Source organism: Macrotis lagotis, chromosome 1 (assembly GCF_037893015.1).
Source record: "Macrotis lagotis isolate mMagLag1 chromosome 1, bilby.v1.9.chrom.fasta, whole genome shotgun sequence".
In the NCBI taxonomy this organism is placed as follows: Eukaryota; Metazoa; Chordata; class Mammalia; order Peramelemorphia; family Peramelidae; genus Macrotis; species Macrotis lagotis.
The window spans coordinates 553,724,854-553,748,945 of NC_133658.1; the positions used below are offsets into that span (position 1 = coordinate 553,724,854).

General features: G+C 33.7%; 1 protein-coding gene and 1 long non-coding RNA gene across 13 annotated transcripts in view; one reads left to right on the plus strand and one right to left on the minus strand.

The window, feature by feature from the left end:
- Positions 1-24,092, minus strand: part of CBLB (Cbl proto-oncogene B) — a 237,136-nt gene that overhangs the window by 20,805 nt on the left and 192,239 nt on the right. For 5 of the 11 annotated variants that reach the window (XM_074214406.1, XM_074214407.1, XM_074214409.1 and 2 more), the window contains 4 exons: positions 12,477-12,623; positions 5,987-6,084; positions 5,746-5,877; positions 2,101-2,241 (listed from right to left, as the gene is read on the minus strand). In XM_074214406.1, coding sequence (XP_074070507.1) covers positions 2,101-2,241; positions 5,746-5,877; positions 5,987-6,084; positions 12,477-12,623 — 518 coding nt within the window. The remainder of the gene's footprint in view (positions 1-2,100; positions 2,242-5,745; positions 5,878-5,986; positions 6,085-12,476; positions 12,624-24,092) is intronic. The other 6 variants (XM_074214410.1, XM_074214412.1, XM_074214411.1 and 3 more) reach the window with 4 other exon arrangements.
- Positions 3,968-5,984, plus strand: LOC141507074 (uncharacterized). 2 transcript variants are annotated; one of them, XR_012474062.1, is made up of 3 exons: positions 3,968-3,994; positions 5,578-5,640; positions 5,738-5,984. It is a non-coding gene; the product is annotated as an uncharacterized LOC141507074 (long non-coding RNA). The 2 variants fall into 2 exon arrangements; XR_012474063.1 differs by having other exon boundaries at positions 3,983-4,212.

Sequence of the window (24,092 nt, forward strand, 5' to 3'; positions counted from 1 at the left end):
AAAGCACAAGTCCTGGAGTGTATTTGGGCACCAACTTTTATTCAGAATTAGTTGTTTAAAAAATATAAAACTTAGTTCTACAAAATATTACAGTTAGAATAAGATGACAGCAATTACATGAATGCTGAGCAAGATATTAGTCTGTACCTTACTGTTATTTCATTAAAAGGTTTTTCTAAAACTACCTGGGCAGCTAGGTGGCCAAGTGAATAGAGCACTGGTCATGGAGTCTGGAAGATTTACCTACCTGAGTTGAAATCTGGCCTCTGACACTTACTAGCTATGTTACTCTGGAAAAGTCATTTAACCCTGTTTGTCTCAGTTTCCTCATCTGTAAAATGAGCTGGAGAAGGAAATGGCAAAGCATTCCAGTATGCTTGTCAAGAAAACTCCAAATGAAGTCATGAAGAGTCAATCACGACTGAAATGCCCATACAATAACAACAAATTGATGTTGATATTGTTCACTTTAAAAAGTGAACACAAAAGGAAAGGGCTTTCAATAAGGGAATATAATTATGGTGTATGAAACTAATGAAATATTATAGCAATATCAAGATACTGAATAAAAGGAATTCAGAGAAATATAGAAAATTATTGTCAAACTGATATAGCACAAAGAAAGATCCAAGAGACATACAAACAAACTGACCATAATAATGGAAAATAACATAAGAAGCTATCAGAATTCACACTGATCCTAAAGGTCTGATAATGAAAAACACACCTACATCTTCCCAAGAGAGGAGAAATATTGGGCAGTGGAATGAATTGTTCACTGATCAATAAGCCAAAGTGTTTTTCTTAAATTTCTTTGTTTCAAAGTATATTCTATTGGTTATGGCGGATTATTAGGAAGTAATAGTAATGTAAAAGAACAACAATATACAAGTAAAATCAATAAAACATTAAAAAATATTTTAAAATGATTTGTTATTTGTTGGGTTGTTTTGGCAATGTGAATTTGATCTAGAAAAATAGAAAAATATGAAAAAGGGTGCCAATCTTAGCCAAACTGCTTACATCAACTAACTGCAGCAGAATACTATCACCACTTTGTGGCAATATATTCAAATTGCAGGTGTTTTGTTAAGTTTTGTTAAGAACCAATTTGGAAGATGAAATGGTGACATGAAAATTATCAAGTGGCAGTAAATGTCACAGTACTTGAGTAACCTTTTTAACAAACTTGCTCATACTTTCTCAATTATAGAATAAAGTTAAAAAATCAAGACAAAGAAATTCTCAGTGTGAATGACAGTCTACTAAGTGAAATCATTTCACATCATAGAACTTATTTAAGGTACCTTTGCTCTAAAAGGTTAGCATGGGAGCTTCAACTTTCATGGCTTTATAGGGTTGATTTTTAAGTTTAAGTCTAAGAAAACACTTTTTAAAAAAATCTTCCATGGTTAAGTAAAAAAATCAGTTCTGTTTAAATTCAAAATATATATTTTATTAACATTAACAAGGCATACTGTTAAAGCCTATATAGCAATGATTATAACAAAAATTAACTGTATCTCAGAAATGAAAGCTTTCTGCGTATTCTGAAGTATTAGTTTACCTATTTAATTTTTGAGGGTTCTTTAAAACAAAACATTGTTAATTATTCTCAAAAAGCCATTTAAAAAATAGTTGATTATGACAAACCAGAAAAATATCAATAAAAACAACATAACTATTCCTTAACACAATGGAAAATTTATTACTGTAAGGATCTACAAGATGGAAAAAACAGCAAGTTACACCAAAACCTAAAACTATCCTAGTAGGAAATGGTTAATAAAGACACCTGGAAATTCAAAAGAACCGTTCTTGCCATTATAAGTACAACCTTGAACATTTGACTTAATCTCATCTGTCCAGTGAGAAAGTCAAACTAGCTCTTAAAAGTCCCTTCCCAAGCCCCCAAAACTGATTATATTTCTTGCCTTTTCCCCAATTTTTTCAGTTTCTTTTGTTTCACAAAACAGACCCTTGAATTTTTCTGACAGTTAGCTAGAGGCAAGCAAATTGTGAATGTGTGATAGCTATCTCCTCAGATAAAAGGTAAGTTTTGCTCTCAGTTAAAGATTTGGATTTAACTTTTCCTCTTACCTGAAGGAGGAAGAAAGAGGTCATGTCCTGAGGATGGCCGGCTCCCAGAGCCAGGAGGTTTTGTATGTTCAATGAGACTATGTCTGGCAGGAGGAGGGGGTGGTGGAAGGGAAGGGGGTAGGACGTCAAAAGTTTCTTCACCTATAATCAGAGAAAAGTGAGTACCATAAGCCCAACTTTATTAAGAAAAACATGGTATCAAGTAAAAGTTCCAATTGACTTCCCCTTGCTGCTTACAGTCTCTCATTTCTAAGATATATCTAGCAGTTCACTGACTCTGTTAATGGAATCTTTAAGTCTGATTGCTTGTCTGGGAACCATATGTGCATGTATGTGTGCAGAACTCACATACACAAAGTGAGTGACCTTTAATTTCAATATGTTCTTTTCATTTTTCAGGTTAATTTTTTGCAGTTTATGCAATTTTTTAGCTTGTGTAACTTGCAGCATATAGCTACAAATTTCAAAATATGAATAAATAAAATTGAATAAACCTATTACACCTAAAAATCACTCAAAGGCAGAAGTCTGAGGGACAAAGCTGGCTCTGTCCTTGCTTCCCAATTTACTGCTGCCACTGTTGCTCCATCCTTTAGTGGCTATTCACTATCAAAAAAAGATGTTAACCATCCCTTTGAATTAATTTAATAGGATTCAATCTTCATAATTGCTTTATAATACTTAATACAGCCAAAATGCTTCAGAAGATGTCTCCTAAAACAGGGATACATTTGACTGATATGGTATCTCTCTTATTGAAAGAGCAATCAAGTTTTGGAGCCATCCTTTGTGAGGTTCCAGGAATCATGATAACTGATGAAAATTTTGATGGGCTCTAAAGAAGAGGAAAAACTTTCCAGTAATGACCTGTTGTTATCAGAGTACTGAATGTTGGTCATCTGGGGACCAGCTTAGGAATGTCTGAAATGGTCATCCCCAGAGAGAGGGACAATTAATGATAATTTTTTAATGAAAATTATTTATCAATACTGTCTTGTGGGGCAGCTAGGTGGGGCAGTGAATACAGCACTGGCCCTGAAGTCAGGAAAACCTGAGTTCAAATCTGACCTCAGACATTTTAAAATTACCTAGTTGTGTGACCCTGAGCAAGTGACTTAATTCCTTTGCCTAGCAAAAACCAACCAACCAAACAAAAAAATGTCTTATAAGGAACAAAAGATAATAATCTACATTGATGGAAATATTGAAACCCTTCGTTATTGAGGTAATATATATCCATACATATACTGGAGGTTTGATAAAACATTGTCCACTTGTTAGCGTTCTATAGGGTTGTATTGTGAGACCCATATTAATATAATGTTCTCTTTGTACATAAATGGATTTCAATAGAGTTGAAATTGTACCACACTTCAGGCTGTGATGATTTGTGTTTTTATGGGGACCCAGTCAATGAGGGTGCTTTTTCAGTTTTCTCCACTGCAAAACTGGAATTTCATTTCCATCAATCAGAAATACTGTTCAATCGGACAGTAGCTACATATCTATATTTACAGATGGAAATATGCATCTGTCTAGATAAACATCTCTTGATACACAGGAAAGACTTTCAAAAATTCTCAGATCTGCTTCTTTTTGAAGGAGTAAATATTGAAGAACAACAAAAAAGACTCAAATAGAAAGGGAACAAATGATATAGTTATTTCCCTTTTGCTATAGCTATATCTTATAGAAATTTAAGAACAGGAGCTCAAGGGGATATTAGAAAATGAGTCTAAACAGCTAATTTAACAGGTGAAGAAACTGATATCCAGAGAGGGTAAGTGACTTATGTGATGTCATAAAGCAGAACATCAAACCCAGGTCTTTCTGACTCTTAAGTCCTGTGCTCTATTCAATATTCCACAGTACCTCTTACCAAGTAACACCTAAGGTAACCTGTTCAGGACTGTTTCTGCTTGAATTCCCCCTACTGATACCTACTGTTTCTCAGACCTATTCCTTTAATGTTCTAATTTAAATAACTTTATTTTTTTTTCAGTTTCCCTCCTACTTCTGTACTTGTCACTTGGCACAGTTGGTCTTTAGCTCATTTGCCAAAGAAGTAGCAGCAGCAGTAGCAGCAGAGGCAAACAGTCAAAATTCCTCTAAGTACAAGTTTAAAAAAAAATCTATATATTAAAATGGTTCCTTGGGGTGGTTAGGTGGAGCAGTAGATACAGCACCAACCCTGGAGTCAGGAGGACCCGAGTTCAAATCTGACCTCAGACACTTAATAATAATTACCTAGATGTGTGGCCTTGGGCAAGCCACCTAACCCCACTGCCTTGCAAAAAAATCTTAAAAAAAAAAGGTTCCTTGATATCAATTAATACTGATACAAGAAGAGCCTCATGTTGAGACAGCTATATCCTCTTACAAAGAGCTTTCTTTATAAAGAGCTCAAAAGTATTCAGTCTTTTGTCCTGTTAACAACTCTATGCTCTGACACCAAAATAATAAGTGAACTGACTACTGTCACTGGGTAAATGATAAACCAAGAATAAAAGAAGGAAGGAAACTGTGGGCCAACACTGGGAGTGGAAGGATCTGCCATGGGCCAAGGACTGTGCTAATTTTTCTCCAAATCTTACCTCATGTGCTTGACAGAGAGTTAAGACAGAGATTAAGCCCAGGGTCACAGAGTTGGTAGGAGTCTTAGGTCAGACCGAATTCAGGTATTTGTAACTGCAGGCCTATCTTTATATCTGCAATGATACTTTGCTGCAGAGTGTGCTAATTTCACTATTCTTCTAGATGCATGTACATCATCAGTTTTTAATATGAAACAAGAGATCTAAGGTTAATGTATTTTATGTAGATATGCCAATAAGTAAGGAAATAAATCACAGAGCCAATCTGGTGTAACTGGGTCCTGGAGCCAGGGAGACCTGAATTCAGGTCCCACATGTGACACATATTGAGTTTGTGACCCTCCTTCTACTCATTTAATTTCACAGTTCTATAGGTGACTCTAAGATTTTAAGTTGCCAAAAAAGTGCCAACTTGCACTAGTAGAATATGTTTCTTTACTGGGAACATTCTAGATCAAACAAATCACAGGTCTAATCCATATTCCTTCTCCTAGGGTTGTAAGCCATTTGGCTTTTATGAGAATTTCCCACAATTAAGCAACCTATTTCTTACAGTATCCAGAGTTCATTAGTGAGCTAAGGCTCATTAAACTAAATATCAGCTGCACATTCATTAATAGTTGATTAGTTTTAAAATATTAGTTATTTATATATTATATAGAATTAAGGAAACAACTATAACAAAAATCATATGAATCACATGTCATATATGCACTCTAAGAAATATAAATATTATACCAATTATATCACATTTAAAGATATATTTCTCATATTATATGAAATGAGAAAAGTTAAATTTCCCATCCCCATGAATAATTAGTAATCCCCCCCCCTCAAGTAACAGCTGTCTGTCTAAACATTCAATATGATTATTCATTGGTAGTTATGGTTATGGGAGCCTGAGAGTCACCATCACCTATAAATCCCATCAACCTTCTAAGGAAAGGTGAGTAATTAGTAATATTCTAGTTTTTATATGTCTAAATTTAAATGCTGAAAAGATGCAATGTGTTTTAAAATGCCTGCTTTGTTTTATAAAAAAGTCTTCAACCTAATGGTGGGATGAGAAGATCATAATCAGAGGGCGTCCTGTTGAATGAAGAATCAAGCTTTGGATTTTCCCGGGATGGAGGTCTGGCAGGTGGAATTGGCACTGGAACAATAGCTGAATCAAAAACATCTCCTAGAGGATAACACAAAATCTTAATGTATTTTTAGTACAGTAAATTGACACAATTTTGCCTTTCAAATCGATCATTAAGATGCTAAAAATAGATAGAAAATGTACCCACCTTTTATATATATACTTAATTCAGGGGGGTTTGATTTCTTCAGTTCTGATGAGGTACCATGTATTCCATTCATTATACATTGACCATTTTCACATGACCTGGTGGTAGAGAAAAAAAGATATGACATATTTGACTATAACTACATCTAATTATAAATTTATTTAAGGTAAGAAGGATAAGGGAAGAGACAATTACAGTATAATATCCCATATAACAAAATTTGAGAGAAAAGATTAACTCTTATCCCATGAAAAGAAAAAAGAAATAGATCTGAAGATACCTTATGTATCATAAAATACAAAGGTAAAAAAAAAGTCATGAACAAAAAGGGGAATTTTAAAGGTTAGTATTACTCCTCAAATGAATTACTCAAATTATTCTCTGGAATAGAATTTAGATAATAATAATTATCAGGAAATCATACAACTCTCTAGAAACTGTCTATATTTATTAAGCACCAAAAATAAGTACAGACAATCCATATCCTACCCAAATAATTTAACAAGTTAATAGCTTCATTCTTGACTGAAGGCTAAAAAAAAAAGGAGCTTGGCATCTCTGTAGGAATTCATATTTATTGGTTATCATACATTTGGGTTTTTCCCCCCTACAATATAGACTTTTTTAAAAAAATGAAAAGAAACTAGTTTCCATTATAAATTCAAGATATCAAATAAATATTATTCATAGAGCAAGCAAATGAGATGCGACAAAAATATAGAAAGGAATAAATGTATCACACAAGGTATTCAATTCAATAAACATTTATTAAATGCCTACTGTATGCCAAGCGATGCTAAGTGATGGGATTAAAAAACCCAAGATGAAAATAATCTAATCCAAAGTGTTTATGTTCTAAGAGGAAGAAACAACATTCACAATGAGAAGTAAATTCAAAGGAAAGCAGGAAGGGATGCAGATTGATGACTGACCACTCAATTGTAGGATCTGGTTGCAACTTGAAGAAAGGTAAGGATTCTAAGAGCAATGGAGAAGAAGAAGAAGAAGAAGAAGATGAAGAAGAAGAAGAAGAAGAAGAAGAAGAAGAAGAAGAAGAAGAAGAAGAAGAAGAAGAAGGAGGAGGAGGAGGAGGAGGAGGAGGAAATACGATGGGGACAGTCGATATAAAGGCCTGGTAGTGGGGATGGACTGTTGCACATGGAAAATGTCAAGTTGATCAGTTTGACTATATGTAAGGGTACATGAGGTGGAGTAATGGGAAATAAATCTGAAAGATAGGCTGGAGTCAGGGTTTCAAATATCAATGATCAATTTGTATTTTATTGCTCCAGGTAATGGGGAGCAGAGTCCCTAACCCTCTTCAGTAGGTGAATGAAGGCAATTATGCAGAGGATGGATTGTTGAGAGGAGAAGATTCAGGGAGACCACTTAGGAGGCTGGCACACTACTCCAGGACAGACAGAAAAATTGAGAACAAATAGGAAATTGAAAAGATTTGGTGAAAGATTGGATATGACAGTAGAAAACAGTATCAGTGTGAGGGCTGTACTTGAGAAACTGAGGTTGAAAGAATGTAAAATTTGTCCAAAGCTGCACAGAAAATAAGCAGTAGTCATAATTTTAGTGCAGGTTTACAAGATCCTATTTACATGCTCTTTACCACTAAAGCAAACTACTCTGGAGCCATTCAAAAAATAAAATTCCTAGCTTTTAAGATTTACAAGCAGATCTTCAAAGAATCAGTTAAGACTTTTAAATAATGTCATGGTCTCCTAATAAGGTCAGATCCTAAGGAATGGTTACTCCTCCGGGGCATCAGTTAATTAATACCAAGAACAAATAGTAGAATACAAATGAAAAAAACAGGCTAAGGCATTGAAAATACCTTATAAAGTGAAGGATGAATAAATGAAATTTAATATTCTGCCTGTTCAACTTTATTTTTTCTGTTGATAAAGTACTTATTATAAATATGTATAAAGGTTCAATCATTTTACATCAAATATGATTAGCAGAGGAGGAACATAATGAAAATATCTCTATAATTATACATTATCATTCCAAGTAGCATTTGATATGATATGAGAATTTCTTAAGTGCCTCTTGAATTTTCTGTATATAGGCTTAGAACAGGATCTGGACCTTGAGTATCACAGCCTCTTACAATGTGGCTCTAGTAAATGTGAGGAAGGGGTAACACATTTTATGGAGCCTCTAAATAATTTCTAGACAGTACTGTTGAAGAGAATAAGCTATACAACACTATATGCTAACCTTTTTGAATATTACATAATGATATCAATGTCCCCTGTTGTTCTGGCAGAAATGAGGAACAATGAATTCTTTTCTTTTTTAATATTTTATTTGTTTTTCAAACTACATGCAATGGTAGTTTTTACCAATCTTTTTCCCCCCAATGTTTTGAGTTTTACATTTTTCTCCCTCCTTCCCTTTCTTCCTCTGACAAAAAAGCAATCTGATTATATAACCATGCTAAACACAGATCCACATTGATCATGTTGTGAGAGAAGAATCGGATCCAAACAGAAGAAAACATCAGAGAGAGAAAAAAGGGGCATAAAATATAAGACAACATTGAAAAATTTAAGATAACAAGCTTTGAACTTCATTTAAACTCCACCGTTATTTCTCTGGATATTATTTTACATCACAAGTCTTTAACATCATAAGTCTTAAAATTGTCTTTGATTACTGCACAACTGACATGAACAAGTCCATCATAGTTGATTATCACTCCATATTGTTGTTAGTGTGTATAATGTTCTACTGGTTCTGTTCATTTCATTCAAACATGCAAGTTTTTTCCAGGCTTTTCTAAAATACTGTCACTTATGATTTCCTGTAGAACAATAGTGATCCAACACATTCAGATACCACAATTTGTTCAGCCACTCCTCCAAATGATGGGCATCCCCTCAATTTTCCATTCTTTGCTTCTATGAAAAGAGCTGTGAGGACTATTTTTGTAAAGGTGATGTTTTTACTCCTTTTCATTATCTCTTCAAGGTACAGACCCAATAGTGCTATTTCTAGATCAAATACACATTTTTCTTACCTTTTAGGCATAATTCCAAATTGCTCTCCAGAAAGGTTGTATCACTTCCCCTCCAATACTGATCACTTCCCTTTCTAGTCGTATTGGTCAGTGGTACCTCAGAGATATTTTATTTGCATTTCTCTAATCAATAATGATTTAGAGCAAATTTTCAGGATTGTAGATAGCTTTGATTTCTTTGTCTGAGAAATATCTTTCCATATCCTTTGACCATTTATCAACTGGGGGAATGACTTTTTTTTTTAATAAATTTGACTCAGTTGTCTATATATTTTAGAAATGAGTCCTTTGTCAGAAATGCTAGTTGTAAAAATTGTTTCCTAACTTAGTATATTCCTTTTAAACTTGGTTGCAGTGTTGTGTGCAAAAACTTTTGAATTTAATGTAATCAAAATTATCTAGCATTTTTTATAATGTTCTCTATCTCTTCTTTTGTCATAAACTGCTACCCTTTCCATATTATCTGACAGGTAAGCTATTCTTGTTCTTCTAATTTGCTTTTTTATCACCCTTTATGTTTAAATATTGCACCCATTTTGACTTTATCTTGGTATGGGATGTGAGATGTTAGTCTATTCCTAGTTTCTGTCATATGGTCTTTCAATTTTCCCAGCAGTTTTTATCAAAGAGTGAATTTTTATCCCAAAAGCTGGAATCTTTGGGTTTATCAAACAGTAGAGTCATTTCCTGTGGCCTCTTTTACACCTAATCTATTCCACTGATCCACCACTACTTTTTTTAGGATCAAACAGTTTCGATGACTGAAGCTTTATAATGTAATTTTAGATATGGTATGGCTAGACTGTCTTCCTTTGCATTTCTCATTAATTCCCTTGATATTCTTGACCTTTTGTTCCTCCATATGAATTTAGTCACTATTTTTTTCTAGGTCACTAAAGTAATATTTTGGAAGTTTGATTGGTATGGCACTAAATAAGTAATTTAATTTAGGTAGAATTGTTATTTTTATTATATTAGCTTAGCAATTGACATTTGTCCTGTTATTTAGACCTGATTTTTATTTGTGAGAAAAGTGTTTTATAGTTGTCTTCATAAAGTTTCTGAGTCTGCTTTGGCAAGTGGATTCCCAAGTATTTAATGTTGTTGAAGAACAATGAATTCTGTGAAATGTTACTTTCACAAGGCAAATAACTGATTCTTAGAATAAACAAGAACTAAAATATATTTAAAATAATGTTGAAATTTTCAATAAGTTCTCTGCCAGTAATGTATTCAATTGACTTTGGCAACTCATTTTCTTTAAGAGGTAAGAAAAATGGTTTATTTTAAATTAATCAACCACTGATTTTAACAGGTATGAATTTGTGAAGTACAATTGCATTATTTATCTAATATTTCCCTTTCCCTACATATGACAAATCTCTACAATGACAAATCATTCTTCTTTTGATGCTTACTGTCTTTAATGACCTTGGACAAATCACTTAGCCTCTCTGGTCCTCAGTTTTCTCATCTGTAAAAAAAAACAACCCAAACAAAACAAAAAGGTGTGGGGGGAGGTGGAGATGGAGAAAATCTTTGATCACAGAATTCTGAGATGAGGTTAAGTTTGTACTTTACGTATTTAGGAAAAATCTTTCTTCTCAAGTTTGAAAGTGTGAACAATGGGTATTTATAATAACTAAAGTGTGGTAAAATTACATTATTATTCAGTCAGTCAATCAATGTTTATTAAATATCAACAGGCACCGAGTTAAGTGCTGGAATTACAAAAAGAGGTAAAAGACACAGTTCCTGTTTTTCAGGGACTCAGAAGATTTTTACTTAATGACTAATAATACAAAAAGAATAATGATGATCACAATTTGAATTAATATTCAGGATATGTAAAAACTTATCAATGAAGAGTTAAAGAAAATTTACTCTTGTTTAAAGTATAAAAATATACCATCATTTCCACCTGTGGAAAAACTGAGAGTCCTAGGATCACAGATTGAGAGCTGGAAGGATCCCAGGATCATCAAGTCCAACCCCCTTCATTTAATAGATGAGGAAACTGAGTTCAGGAGAGGTGAGGTAATTTTCCTAAGATCCTTCAAAATAAAAAAAAAAAATAAAAATAAAAAGAAGAGTAACCAAATGCATTACAAATTTTTAATTTCTAAATTAATAACAATTTTTCATTTTTGATACTTACTTTAATTATTTTTTAATTACAGAAATTTTTCTTCTTCACAAAGTCACTAAGTGCTTTGTCTGTAAAGGTTCTAAACAAAACAAATTAGCATCACAGACTGTAATAGAATGCTTCAGGTCACCAGGTTGTTGATAATACTGTTTTCATAAGTTGCATTTCTCTTAAAATTATTTAAAACTTCCTAAGTTCTCAATACAAGGGCTTTCTAGGCTTGAAGTTTCCCCCCGCCTTTTTAAAATTCTCTTATTCTAACCCCCCCCCCCCCGAAAATAAGGGTATCATTCTATTCTGGTGAAATATCTTACATTTATTTGACTGGGTTTTAAAAGTAGATTACCAAGAAACATTAAGTGAGGTAAATCAAGAGCCCACAAGAAGAATAAAGAAATAAATAAATGATGCTGATCTTTTATGCACACAGGCAGATAACACTAGATGAATTTGAAGAATGCAATCAGGCTGACACTTATTAGTAAATTTACTTTGTGAATTTAGTTTTTTTCTTTCAGAAAACTGAAGATACTAAAGTATCAGTGAATCATTATCTAAACTTCTCATAGTCTCAAGACTTTTGAACTCCTGAAGGTAGCTGCCACTCCAAAAGCTAAGGATGACATAATGTCGGTGGGAAAAAAAGAAAAAAATTTGAATAACAATGTCAGTATCTGATCTCTCTCTAAGCCTGATGAAATTTTGGTTAATACAAACTCTAGGATGTAGGAATAGTGATCCAGTATTGTGAACAGCAAAAGGAGACACTTTTTAGATGATTTAGTTTCATTTATTCAAAATTTGAATAGAAGCAACTATGTTCATAAGTGAAAAGACATGAATATAAAAAATTCCCCAATATATAATAAGGATAATGTTAAGGCACATTTACATAATGACTTTCTTTACACCATTTCAAAGTTTCTATAGATACTCATTCTTCTTGCAGAGGAAGGTATGCAGAACAAATCCCAAGCACTGAAATAGTTTACTGAAATTGCACGTATTCTACATGAGCAGAATCATATTAAAATATGAGCTATTTTTTTCATGGAACAAAATGTTCCATTATCCCCAGCAGTTAACTAATTTAGTGTAATGGCTTCCTGATTAATGAGAAGTTCACATCTTTTAGTTCACTTTTGAATAAGGGTAGAAAATCGGAAGCATAAAGGAGGATACAAATTAGCTCAAGAATTCAAATGTTTCTGATTAAATGTAAATGATAAAACCATATAAAATCAGGAACAAAAGAAGTAATGTCTATGAAGATGTAAGTTGATAAATGGTGCATATATTCTTACCGTACAGAAGGCTTTATGCTATGACAATGAGGTGGTTGTGAGCTCAGGGACACAGGATGGGATGAAGGAATCTTGTAGTCATCATCTTCTTCCTCTACATTTTCTTTTATTTTTTCTGATAGACTATTTGTTAAAGGAATAGGACACCTATTAAAAACAAAAGTTCTCGTCTAGAATTTGCTTGACTTTCCAGCATAGTCAAGTGTGATGTCACATATGCAAATCACATAAAGTACTCTGCCAGTCATACATCTTCAATTATAAGATAACAGAGGAGCTGCTTCTTAAAATTAATATAAATGAATCACATTTTTCATTCTTTTGGCTAAGTTTTAAAGAGAAAAAGCATCTTTATGTTCATAATTTTATGTAGAAGAATAAGAACTAGGTGCTATCAAATCAAACAAAAAAACCCAACTTGCTGTTATTAGAAAAGTATGCATATTTTTTTCTGAAGCAAATTCAATAAAATATTCAATGACAAGGTTATGTTTTAACTTTAAATAGATAAATAAAATAACAAAAATAGCCTAATTTTCAACTTGATTTAAAAAAAAGAAAATGTCATCATGAAAGAGTCAATGTATCAGAATAATTGGTACTGTACATAGGGGAATGGTCAGGTCAGTTTAAGAATATCTTATTTCCTTTTGGATAAAGTTATAATTATGAATTAGTTTTTTGAGTTAATCCTGAAACATGAACTGAAACCATTTAGAGCAGCAATGAAAGGGAGAACTTTGCTTGAGTCCTCATTTCCATTTATCCGATACAGTACTATGCATAATTGTTTAAATCAATCTATTGGGCTAAAAGAAGAGAAGTTAATACAATAACCCTAACATAACCAGAACATAAGATTATCAAGTAAAATTTAGGAAAATAAGCTTAAAAGAAATGATTCATATGTCTACTTTCATATTCTAGAATTCTGCAATTTTCAACCACCTTCTGTAGAGGGAGCAAGAGTTCTTCTCTAAATACAGCAGTTTATAGACTGAAATAATTTCCCCTCCCCTTTCATTTCATGTTAATAAGCAATGAAAAGTTTTTAAAAAATTATTGGCCTCTAAAATGGAGACAGGTACTGTGTTTAGAGTATTTTGAGCTTGAAGAGACCTCTAAAGGTTATTTAATCAAACATCTTTCATCTTACAAGCATCTTTTTAAGAAGAGATTTTGGAGGAATAAAAAAATTTGGAGAACTAGATCCATATACGTTAATCCATAAATATAAAGTACACATAACTAAAGGAAATTGTTCTGATAAGATCTATAAAGGCATATTCTTAGTATCACTTGAAGACTTTTATTAAGTTTTAAAAAAATTGTGATCTCTTTGTTTCTTACATAATACTGATAATCAACTTAGAAAATATCTGCAATGATAATGAAGGCAAATGCAAGTTTGACACCAAAAGAATAATTGAAGGATTTAAAGAACTCAAAGTTAAATCTGCAATGACATATGGACACCTATTTAAAAATTTGGTTTCTTTGTAAGGACAGGTGCTAGGCTGAGAAAAAATTTTAAGCTGAGAAAAAACACCTAGATAGGGAGAAGGCAGAAATTAGAGGATATTTAATTAGAGGATATTAGAGATTCTTTTGTTAATGGAATGTTTCCACATAGGAACCTCTGCTAATTGACCCCCCAAACCACAACAATAGGCTCCAGTAACTTAGCTTGTGTACCACTGCTTTCTCTGGGGCTAGGAAGCACTCTATCCTTTTTAACCTCAGTGGAGAACAGTCTTAATTCATCTTACATTCACATTGAATTGCTATATAATTACTTCATGGAAAGAGTTTTCTTTCAAAGAGTATCCCTAAGAGCAATTTTATTATTATAAGTACATTTCTGACATCATACGTTGGCTCTTCAGCAAGAATTCTCTTTTGAGAAAAAAAAATAACACTTCAGATATCTAAGGTCTGAAACCAGATGAATATGTGTTGCATTAGAAACCAACAAATAAATATCTTTGAAGGAAAAATCAATGACTCCTAGTCATCAAATTAAAAAGCTTTTTCTCAATTATCACTCAAATTTGACTTTTTTTGCTCCATTTTGCTACTGATTCAGATGTCTCTCTTTATATTCCTTATTCCCTTGGTTTTCAGAAGACTGTGCTCTCCTTTTATCTCTTTGCCTTTTATATCTATTCCCTTTCCCTCTTCATTCCCCCTCTGCCTCATCCCCTTTTTCTAGATTCTGTTCTTAACTTACTTTTTCTCTTTACATTCTCATTTTAGCAATTTCGTTTACTCTCACACTTAATCCATCCTCCCATCTAAGATAATGATTGCTAAATCAATTCAGACATCTAATTATTACCTTTCTTCTAAGTTTCAGATCACATAACTCTTTTAAGGATATTTCCATCTGGATGTCTTTTTTTGGTTGGCCTCCAGCTCAACATGTTAAAAACAAGCCATTTTCCCTATGAATTTTGTTTTCTTTCTGGCCTTTCCTCTTTCGTGTCATTGGCCTTAACAAACTTGCCAAGCTTCTTTTGTTCTTACACATCCAGTAACCAAGTCCAATTCTTTCTATCTCTGTGATGACTCTTGCGTCTTCCATTTGATCTAGAAATATTGCTGCAACCCTAGTTCAGTATTTCAATACATCAAATTTAATGCAATAAGTTTTCCCAGGTCCAGTGTTTTTTCCCCTAACTCCAAGTCACCTTACACAGAGATTAATTTCATTGCCTATTGAATTTCTACCCAACATTTACAAGCCAAGTCAAACATGAAGCCTTGCCTGAGTTGATAATGACTCAGATTTCAGTCAGGTACTTGCAACTATCTCTCCCTATACAACTATCATGAAATTTTCTTCCACCCCACAAATGTTTCTAACAGTCCAGAAATTCTACATAGGAATGGATTGTATTTTATCTAAACTAAGAACCTTCCCATACTACATACACACACATACGTGTATGTATATGTCTGTGTGTATGTATATATACATATGCACACACATATACATATATATGTATGTGTACGTATATGGAGAGAGAGAGATGGATAATAGGTTCACTATATAGCTGCCATATTAGTCCCTTTGGTTATATCATGCATACCCCTTTTGCAAAAATCCTTCAATGGCTTCCTGTTACCTCACAAATTAAGTCCACATTCTTTGGGACTGGCATTCAAAATTTCTTTGATTTGGTTCTAATTTACCTTTGCACCCCATTCATGTATTTTAGCCTACAGACAATTTAGACCAACTTCCTTTCCCTAAACATGCTCTATGATTTCCTATTCATGGTCTTCATTCCATTGATCCTTTTTCAATTCCATTTCCCCATATCATACACATCTCTTCAGGATTCAGCTAAAAATGCCGTACCTGATACCTCCAACTAGGAATAATCCATTTTTAACAATAAAATAATGTCATTTTGTAGTTTTCTTATTATATATTCCCATAGATAGAATTCAAAGGACTATGAGCTCTTATCCAGGCTTTATTTTTTTCTTTTTACACCTTGAAGCTATGTGACCATAAGCAACTCACTTTCTCAACTGTAAAATTGGAATATTACTATTTGCAAGACTGTTATTAGAAAAGGACTTCAAAAATCTTAAATCACCATATAAATGTGAATTACTGATCTGGACACAGTAGCTATTTGATAAATGCTTGGTAAATGAATGAAAGGATGAAAAGCAAAGTTTCCAGGACTTTAAGATTCTAAAGTACATAATTTCAAAGTAATTATTGGGAACTAGATTTATAAGTTAAAGATTATATTTTCAAATGTTATTTGTAAAATAGAGTGAAAAAGTTGAGATTCTGAGTCATACATATTTAACCAGATTCATTTTTTTCTTATATTAACATACTTCAAATATAAACTCATTGGGACACAATATAGATATGTAAGGTGTTGGGTCAGCAGGTTAGCCAAGTAGAATTAATGAGATTTGGCTGATTCCCAGTTAAAGTTGGCCAAGAATCCACCCTGCAACTTCAAGGTATTATTTGATATTATTTTCATAGTCTTCAAACATTTATTAAGTGTTCAAAGAAGACACAGTATTGTGAAAAACATTAAGGAGATTGGGTGCTGAGATACAAACTTAAGAAGTTCCCTTCTAAGTATGTTCTGATTAGATATAAAACACAAGTGAGAAAAAGAATAAATTTGTATCATATTATGAACACTTGCACAAAAACAAGGTAAGAAAAAAAAAAGATTTTCTTTTGGTATTTCATTCAATGAACTCTTACATTTGATAGATTCAATCCTCAAACTGTATTTAGTTACTAAATATGTTATCTTTCTAATGTTGGGCTACATAAACTTTGATTATGTGGTGTCTCTTGCAGCTTACACCTGATTAAATCTCCCTGATGCCCTTGAAATGTCATCTCTGTTCCAGTTGCCAATCAGTGTTCCTTCTTCTCATTCAAGCAATTTGTAAATAAAACTATTCTTTTTTTTTTTAAAATAAACTATTCCAGATTAGGAAAAAAGAAAAGTGACATTTCATTCAGGTGAACTCTGTCTAAATGTGAGTTTCCTATCAGCATATATGCCATTAATTTACTTAAATCTTTATTTAACCTGTCATAATGGAAATATTTAACAATGCATTACCTGAATTTATCCAATATTTGTTCTCATTGTATGTATGTTTCATAATGGAGGCTATTTCTGTTATATGCAATATAAATCTTTATTTTTGCTAATTACAATGCCCTTACTTCAATAGTCTCAAAGAATGAAGTACTTATTGAATTTTCTATAACCCATAAAAAGTAGAAAATAGCTCGTATTTGTTAGTGGTTTAATGCTTACAAAAGCATTTCTCTCACAAACACTTGTTGTAGGTACAGGATAAGTATTATTATCGCTATTTTAAAGAAGAGAAAACTGAGCTTAAGTGACTAGTAATTTTAAGAGGTTTAAATTCAACTCTATGGGACTCTTATCACATATTTTGTTTTTTTCCTACTATGCCATGTTAAAAGGAAGCTGAAGGTAGGGAAGATGACCATTTATAATTTTTTTCTTTTATTATTTTAATATTTATTTATTCTCTTCTTGTACAGATAACTTTTTTATACATTAATAAAATATTCTTGTTTAAGAGTAAACAGAATACCCCCTCCCCCCACAAAATATAGACTCGCTTGAGCAATAAAGGGGAGAGAAAAAAATTAAAATTAAATAAAAATAATAGTGATAATTGTTGGCGTGGTCAGGTGGCACAATGTATGGAGCTCCAGCCCTGGAGCCAGGAGCACCCAAGCCCATATCTGGCCCCATACACCCAACAATCACCCTGCCATGTGACATGCAAGCTACCCCAACCCCACTGCCCTACAAAAACCAAAAAAAGAAAAAAAAAACCCAAAATAAAATAAAATAGTAATAATAGTAGGGGTGGCTGGGGGGCGGACAGAGCATTGGCCCTTGAGCCAGGAGCACCTGGGTCCAAATCCAGCCTCAGACACCCAACAATCACCCTGCTATACGGCCCCAGGTAGGCCACCCAGCCCAATTTGCCCTGCAACCCCCAAATAATAATAATAATAAAAAATGTGCTTCAGTCTTTGTTCCAACACCAACAACTCTGTCGCGGGTGGATCCCATTCTTTATGGTAAGTCCATCGCAAAACTTACTTCTATATTTTTCTACCGTTGCCATTGCTGATCGTAACTCCCTCCTTTCGTATTTCTCCACTACCATGTACTATATTTTCTCTCTTCTTTCACTCTGACTCTGCTGTAGAGTAGCTGAGTGGTGCAGCAGACAGATCCCTGGTCCTGGGACCAAGAGGTCCTGAGCCCCCCTACCACCCCTCAGGCCAGCATCCACCTGGCCCTATGGTCCTGGACAGGCCATTCAATCCCCACCCCTTACAAGAAGTATAAAGGGAAATGTGTTATATCTGACCACTCTCCCCCCATGGTCCATCCTCTCCTCCATCATTCACTTCCCCCCTTCCCCCTGTCCCCCACTTTTCTTCTTACTCCAGATACCTATACCCCATTGAGTAAATATGCTGTTTCCTCTCCTAGCAACCGTTGATGAAAGCGAAGATTCCCTCATTCCCCCTTGCCTTCCCCCCTTCCATATCATTGCAATAGCTCATAGTAATAAAGAAAAACTTATTATATGAGATATCTTGGCCTATTCTCCCTCTCCTTTTTCTTTCTCCCATTACATTTCCCTTTTTTTTATACTGACTCCATTTTTTACACCATATTTCATCTTCAAATTCAGCTTTCTCCTGTGCTTCAACTATAAAAGCTCCCTCTACCTGATCCATTAACTGAGAAGGTTCATATGGGTATTATCAGTGTCATTTTTCTATGCAGGAATACATGCAGTTCATCATCATTAAGTCCCTCATATTTCCCCCCTCTCCTCCATTCTCTATGCTTCACCTGAGTCCTGTATCTGAAGATCAAACCTTCTGTTCAGCTCTGGCCATTCCAACAGGAACATTTGAAATTCCCCTGGTTCATTGAAAGTCCATCTTTTTCCCTGGAAGAGGACATTAAGTTTTGCTGGGTAGTTAAGATTCTCGGTTGCATTCTAAGCTCTTTTGTCTTCCGGTATATTATATTCCAAACCCTACGAGCTTCCAATGTAGTTGCTGCTAAGTCCTGTGTGATCCTGACTGCAGCTCCATGATATTTGAACTGTGTCCTTCTGGCTGCTTGTAATATTTTCTCTTTGACTTGGGAGTTCTGGAACTTGGTTATAATATTCCTAGGGGTTGGGTTTTTGGGATTTCTTTCTTGGGGAGGGGAATCAGCAGATTCTCTCCATTTCTATTTTGCCCCCTGCTTCTAGAATATCAGGGCAATTTTCCTGTAGTAATTCTTTGAAAATGATGTCAAGGCTCTTTTCCTGATCATGACTTTCAGGTATTCCAATGATATTTTTAAATTATCTTTCCTAAGTCTGTTTTCCATATCAGTTGTTTTTATCAATGAGATGTTTCACATTTTCTTCTAATTTTTCATTTTTTTTTTGGTTTTGAAGTATTGAATCCTGGTTTCTTGTAAATCCATCAATCTCCTTGAGTTCTATTCTTTGTCTGAAGGATTTGTTTTCCACAGAGAGCTTTCTTATCTCTTTTTCCATCTGGTCAATTCTGCTTTTTAAAGCATTCTTCTCCTCAATAACTTTTTGAACTATTTTATCCAATTGACTTAAGCTGGTTTTTAGCATGCTATTTTCTTCAGCATTTTTTTTTTTTTGGATTTCCTTGACTAGGCTGCTGACTTCATTTTCATGTTTTTCCTGCATCTCTCTCATTTCTTTTCCCAGTTTTTCTTCTAACTCCCTCATTTGATTTTCAAAGTCCTTTTTAAGCTCTGTCACAGCCTGAGCCCAATTTCTGTTTTTTCTTGGACTCTTTAGATGTAGGAGCTTGTGCTTCCTCATCTTCAGACTGAGTATTTTGATCCTTCTTGGGCTCACAGGCAAAATATTTCTTTTTTTTAATTTAAATTTATTTTTATTAAAGATATTATTTGAGTTTTACATTTTTCCCCCAATCTTGCTTCCCTCCCCACTCCCCCCACAGAAAGCACTCTGTCAGTCTTTACTTTGTTTCCATGTTGTACCTTGATCCAAATTGGGTGTGATGAGAGTGAAATCATATCCTTAAAGAGAAGAGAAGTCTAAGAGGTAACAAAGATCAGACAATAAATAAGCTATCTGTTTTTTTCTAAATTAAAGGGAATAGTCCTTGCACTTTGTTCAAACTCCACAGCTCCTTATCTGGATACAGATGGTACTCTCCTTTGCAGACAGCCCAAAATTGTTGCACTGATGAAATGAGCAAGTCCTTCAAGGTTGAACATCACTCCCATGTTGCTGTTAGGGTGTACAGTGTTTTTCTGGTTCTGCTCATCTCACTCAGCATCAGTTCATTCAAATGCCTCCAGGTTTCCCTGAAATCCTGTCCCTCCTGGTTTCTAATAGAACAATAGTGTTCCATGACATACATATACCACAGTTTGCTAAGCCATTCCCCAATTAAAGGACATTTACTGGATTTCCAATTCTTTGCCACCACAAACAGGGATGCTATAAATATTTTTGTACAAGTAATGTTTTTACCCTTTTTTCTCATCTCTTCAGGGTATAGACCCAGTAGTGGTATTGCTGGGTCAAAGGGTATGCACATTTTTGTTGCCCTTTGGGCACAGTTCCAAATAGCTCTCCAGAAGGGTTGGATGAGTTCACAGCTCCACCAACAGTGTAATAGTGTCCCAGATTTCCCACATCCCTTCCAACAATGATCATTATCCTTCCTGGTCATACTGGCCAATCTGAGAGGTGTGAGGTGGTACCTCAGAGAAGCTTTAATTTGCATTTCTCTAATAATTAATGATTTAGAGCATTTTTTCATATGGCTTTAGATTACTTTGATCTCCTCATCTGTAAATTGTCTTTGTATATCCTTTGACCATTTGTCAATTGGGGAATGGCTTTTTGTTTTAAAAATATGACTCAGTTCTCTGTATATTTTAGTAATGAGTCCTTTATCCATTACACCACCTAGCTGCCCCCCCATTTATCATTTAAAGGCAAATTTTACTTATAATTTATAGATAAGTCTCTCCTCAGTCTTTTCATTTCAGAATGTAATTTTTATTTATAGAATCAAATCTTCAGGATCAGCTAGCCCCACACTTTAATTTTTTTTGTACTATATAGAATATCAATTTCAAAAGAGAAACTGAAGAACTCAGAACCATAAAAATCTTCAAGTCTGAAGAATACCGGTTCAAACTCCTTACTTATGGATGATTGATTGATCAAATTGAGGTCTAGAGGGAGTGAGTGATTAGCTTAACACAATAACTATTTAAGTAAGAACAAGTATTCAAAATCCAGGTGCTCGAATGACCAATTTGACATACTCTCTACCATAAAAATCCTCATTCCAGGAAGTAGATAAAGTGAATTAGCTGTATGCATGAGAGACAACCTATTTTCTTCCAAAAATATCAAGCTGAGATTAAGAGAAAAGCATGTGGTGGGGATGGCATTACATGAATCCAAAAAATAGGTAAATATAATACTAATATATGGTTTAAGAAAACTAAAAAATTTGGAGGGGGGAAAATAAACAACAAAATTCCTTGTAACATACTGAAGTTGTGAAAGGTAGACCTCAAAGAAGAATATTAAAGCTATCTGACCTGGAATGGTAAAGAACAAATATCAGAAAATTTATCCTCCTCTTATGGAAGATGCAATTTCCAATAACTGTTGAGCAAACTATTTGGGACAGTTAACCACAACTTTGTTGAATTTCCCTGTTACTTGAATAGTAAAGTAATTATAGCTGTGTTCAGTTTACTAATTTCACAGTGAATGTGTAATTCCATAAGGATATGGGAATAGAAATATGAACATTTTCACTTTTAACAAAATGTAAATGCTGTACCTTGAGATCTCATTCACAGCCTTGTCCCTCCACCCATAGGTTTCCCAAAGATGAGAAAATGAACAATCCATTGGGAGAAGAAGAAAAAGATTCAGCTCTTCATGTGTAAATTGGAGAGGAACATTAAAACACATAAGAATTGGATTTTGAATTAATATGACATAATGGCTGTGATTTGATCTGTGGAAAATAATTTAAAGTGAAAATTCCATTGCATTAATAAACGTAATGCAATTCTTTCCCTTTTTTTAACTTTGCTATTTATGTAATTTGTTTCAGAGAAAGAAAGTGTATGGGGATATATATTAGCAAAATATTTCTCAGGTTGTTCTGAGGTTATTTTTCTATTTAGCCAGGATTAAAATAATGGATAATGGAAGAGATGAGGTACTTATCAAGTTTATAGATGAAACAAAGATGGGAGGAAGAGCCACCAAACTGTATAAGAGAATCAGAGTTCAAAAGATACAAGCAGATGAGAAAGATGAACCTAACAAAATCCTTAAACCAGTCTAACAGAAACAGGGTCCAGAATAAAGTCTCTGGATCTCCATCTCATTGTATTTGGCCTTGACTGACCACATCATAAGTACTGGAAAAACTACAATATGTCTAGTGGAAGACAATGATTGTGATAAAGAGAAAGGAAATCATAAAACAAGGACTACAGGAATTGAAACTAATTATCTTGAAGAAGAGAAAATTGTACAAGAAAGTTAAAAGGGCTGTAAAGTACAAGAAATATGATTATATATTTTAGTTGGTCCTAGATAGCAGAACTGGAAACAGGGTGAAAGAGATATCAATCTGATATAGGGAAAGTTTCACTGACAGAGGTCAATAAGTAATGAACTGATGATCACTAGTGATGGTTCAGTCACAGAACAGACATTTTTATCAGATATGTTGTCTGGGTATGGGTTGGATTGGATGGCTTCTGAAGTTTCTTTTAAATTCAAGCTTCATAATCTTTGACTATAGTAATTTGGATAAAAAGAGTCTCCTGATAATTGGTTGCCCTGTTTTTCAGACTAGCACTGTAGAGATTTTTGTGTAAAAATAGAAAAATAAAGACCAAAAAAAAGATTTTGTTGGCATCTCTCAAGTTCACTGGGCTTAGTACTTGATATTGATTCTAAGGGCAACATTGGCTATACTTAGCACCAACATTAAAGAATTAATATCCTTTGCTTCCAAATCATCTTCAAGGCCTTCTGCTTCCCTAAAGGGCAGGCAACTCATAATTATTTATATACATATATATATATATATATATATATATAATACATGTACAAATTATATATAATCATAAAAATTATATAATATAATTAGCAATTAAATAAAATACTACATGAAGAGAAATGGAATGTATTCATTTGTAGTGTGGTAGAGACACACCATTAATGTGGCTAATGACAAGTCTTTGCATACCTGAGTTCTGTATAATAGCATTACAACCAAAATACTATAAAAATCTGTTTAAAAAAATCAATCCTTCTTTGGTAAGGAAATGAACCAAAATAGCTTTTTTTGTATCTAATTTTATTAAGTGATTGTTGAATAGTCTGTGTTTTCTTTCGGTCAAAAGCAAATGTGCACAAGTCATGGCACTGCACAATCAATGGAGGAAAGATTTCATGAAAAAAAAATGAATACTTTGGATAAGCTGAAAAAATGATCTGCTGGTACTATTTATCACATACATTCTTGCTTAAATGGGACTAAAAGCTTTCCACTATGGAGCTTTTCATTTAAAAGAAAAACTGCAAATTACCTTCAACAAAAGGGATCATGGAAGTTAGGAAGAAAGCAAGGGCAAAAAATGGGGGAGGGGGGAGATTTGCTCATATACAAGAATTTCATAGAAAGGGAAACTTCTCCAGGGGAAGGGAATAAATAGGAATGTATAACACACAAACATAATAAATACATATATGTATGTATACATATAGTATATGTACAAATGTATTTCACTTTGCGTAACACCATGTAATTTCCCATTAGTAACTTATTTCTTGTAATTTGACCTAAACAATCAAGCATAAAATTTTAGACAATTTTACCTACTCTATTGCAGATGACTATGAAAATGCTTATTTAAAAAAAAAAAAAACCTCAGGGTCAGCTAGGTGGTACAGTGGATAGACAACCAGTCCTGGAGTCAGGAGGACCTG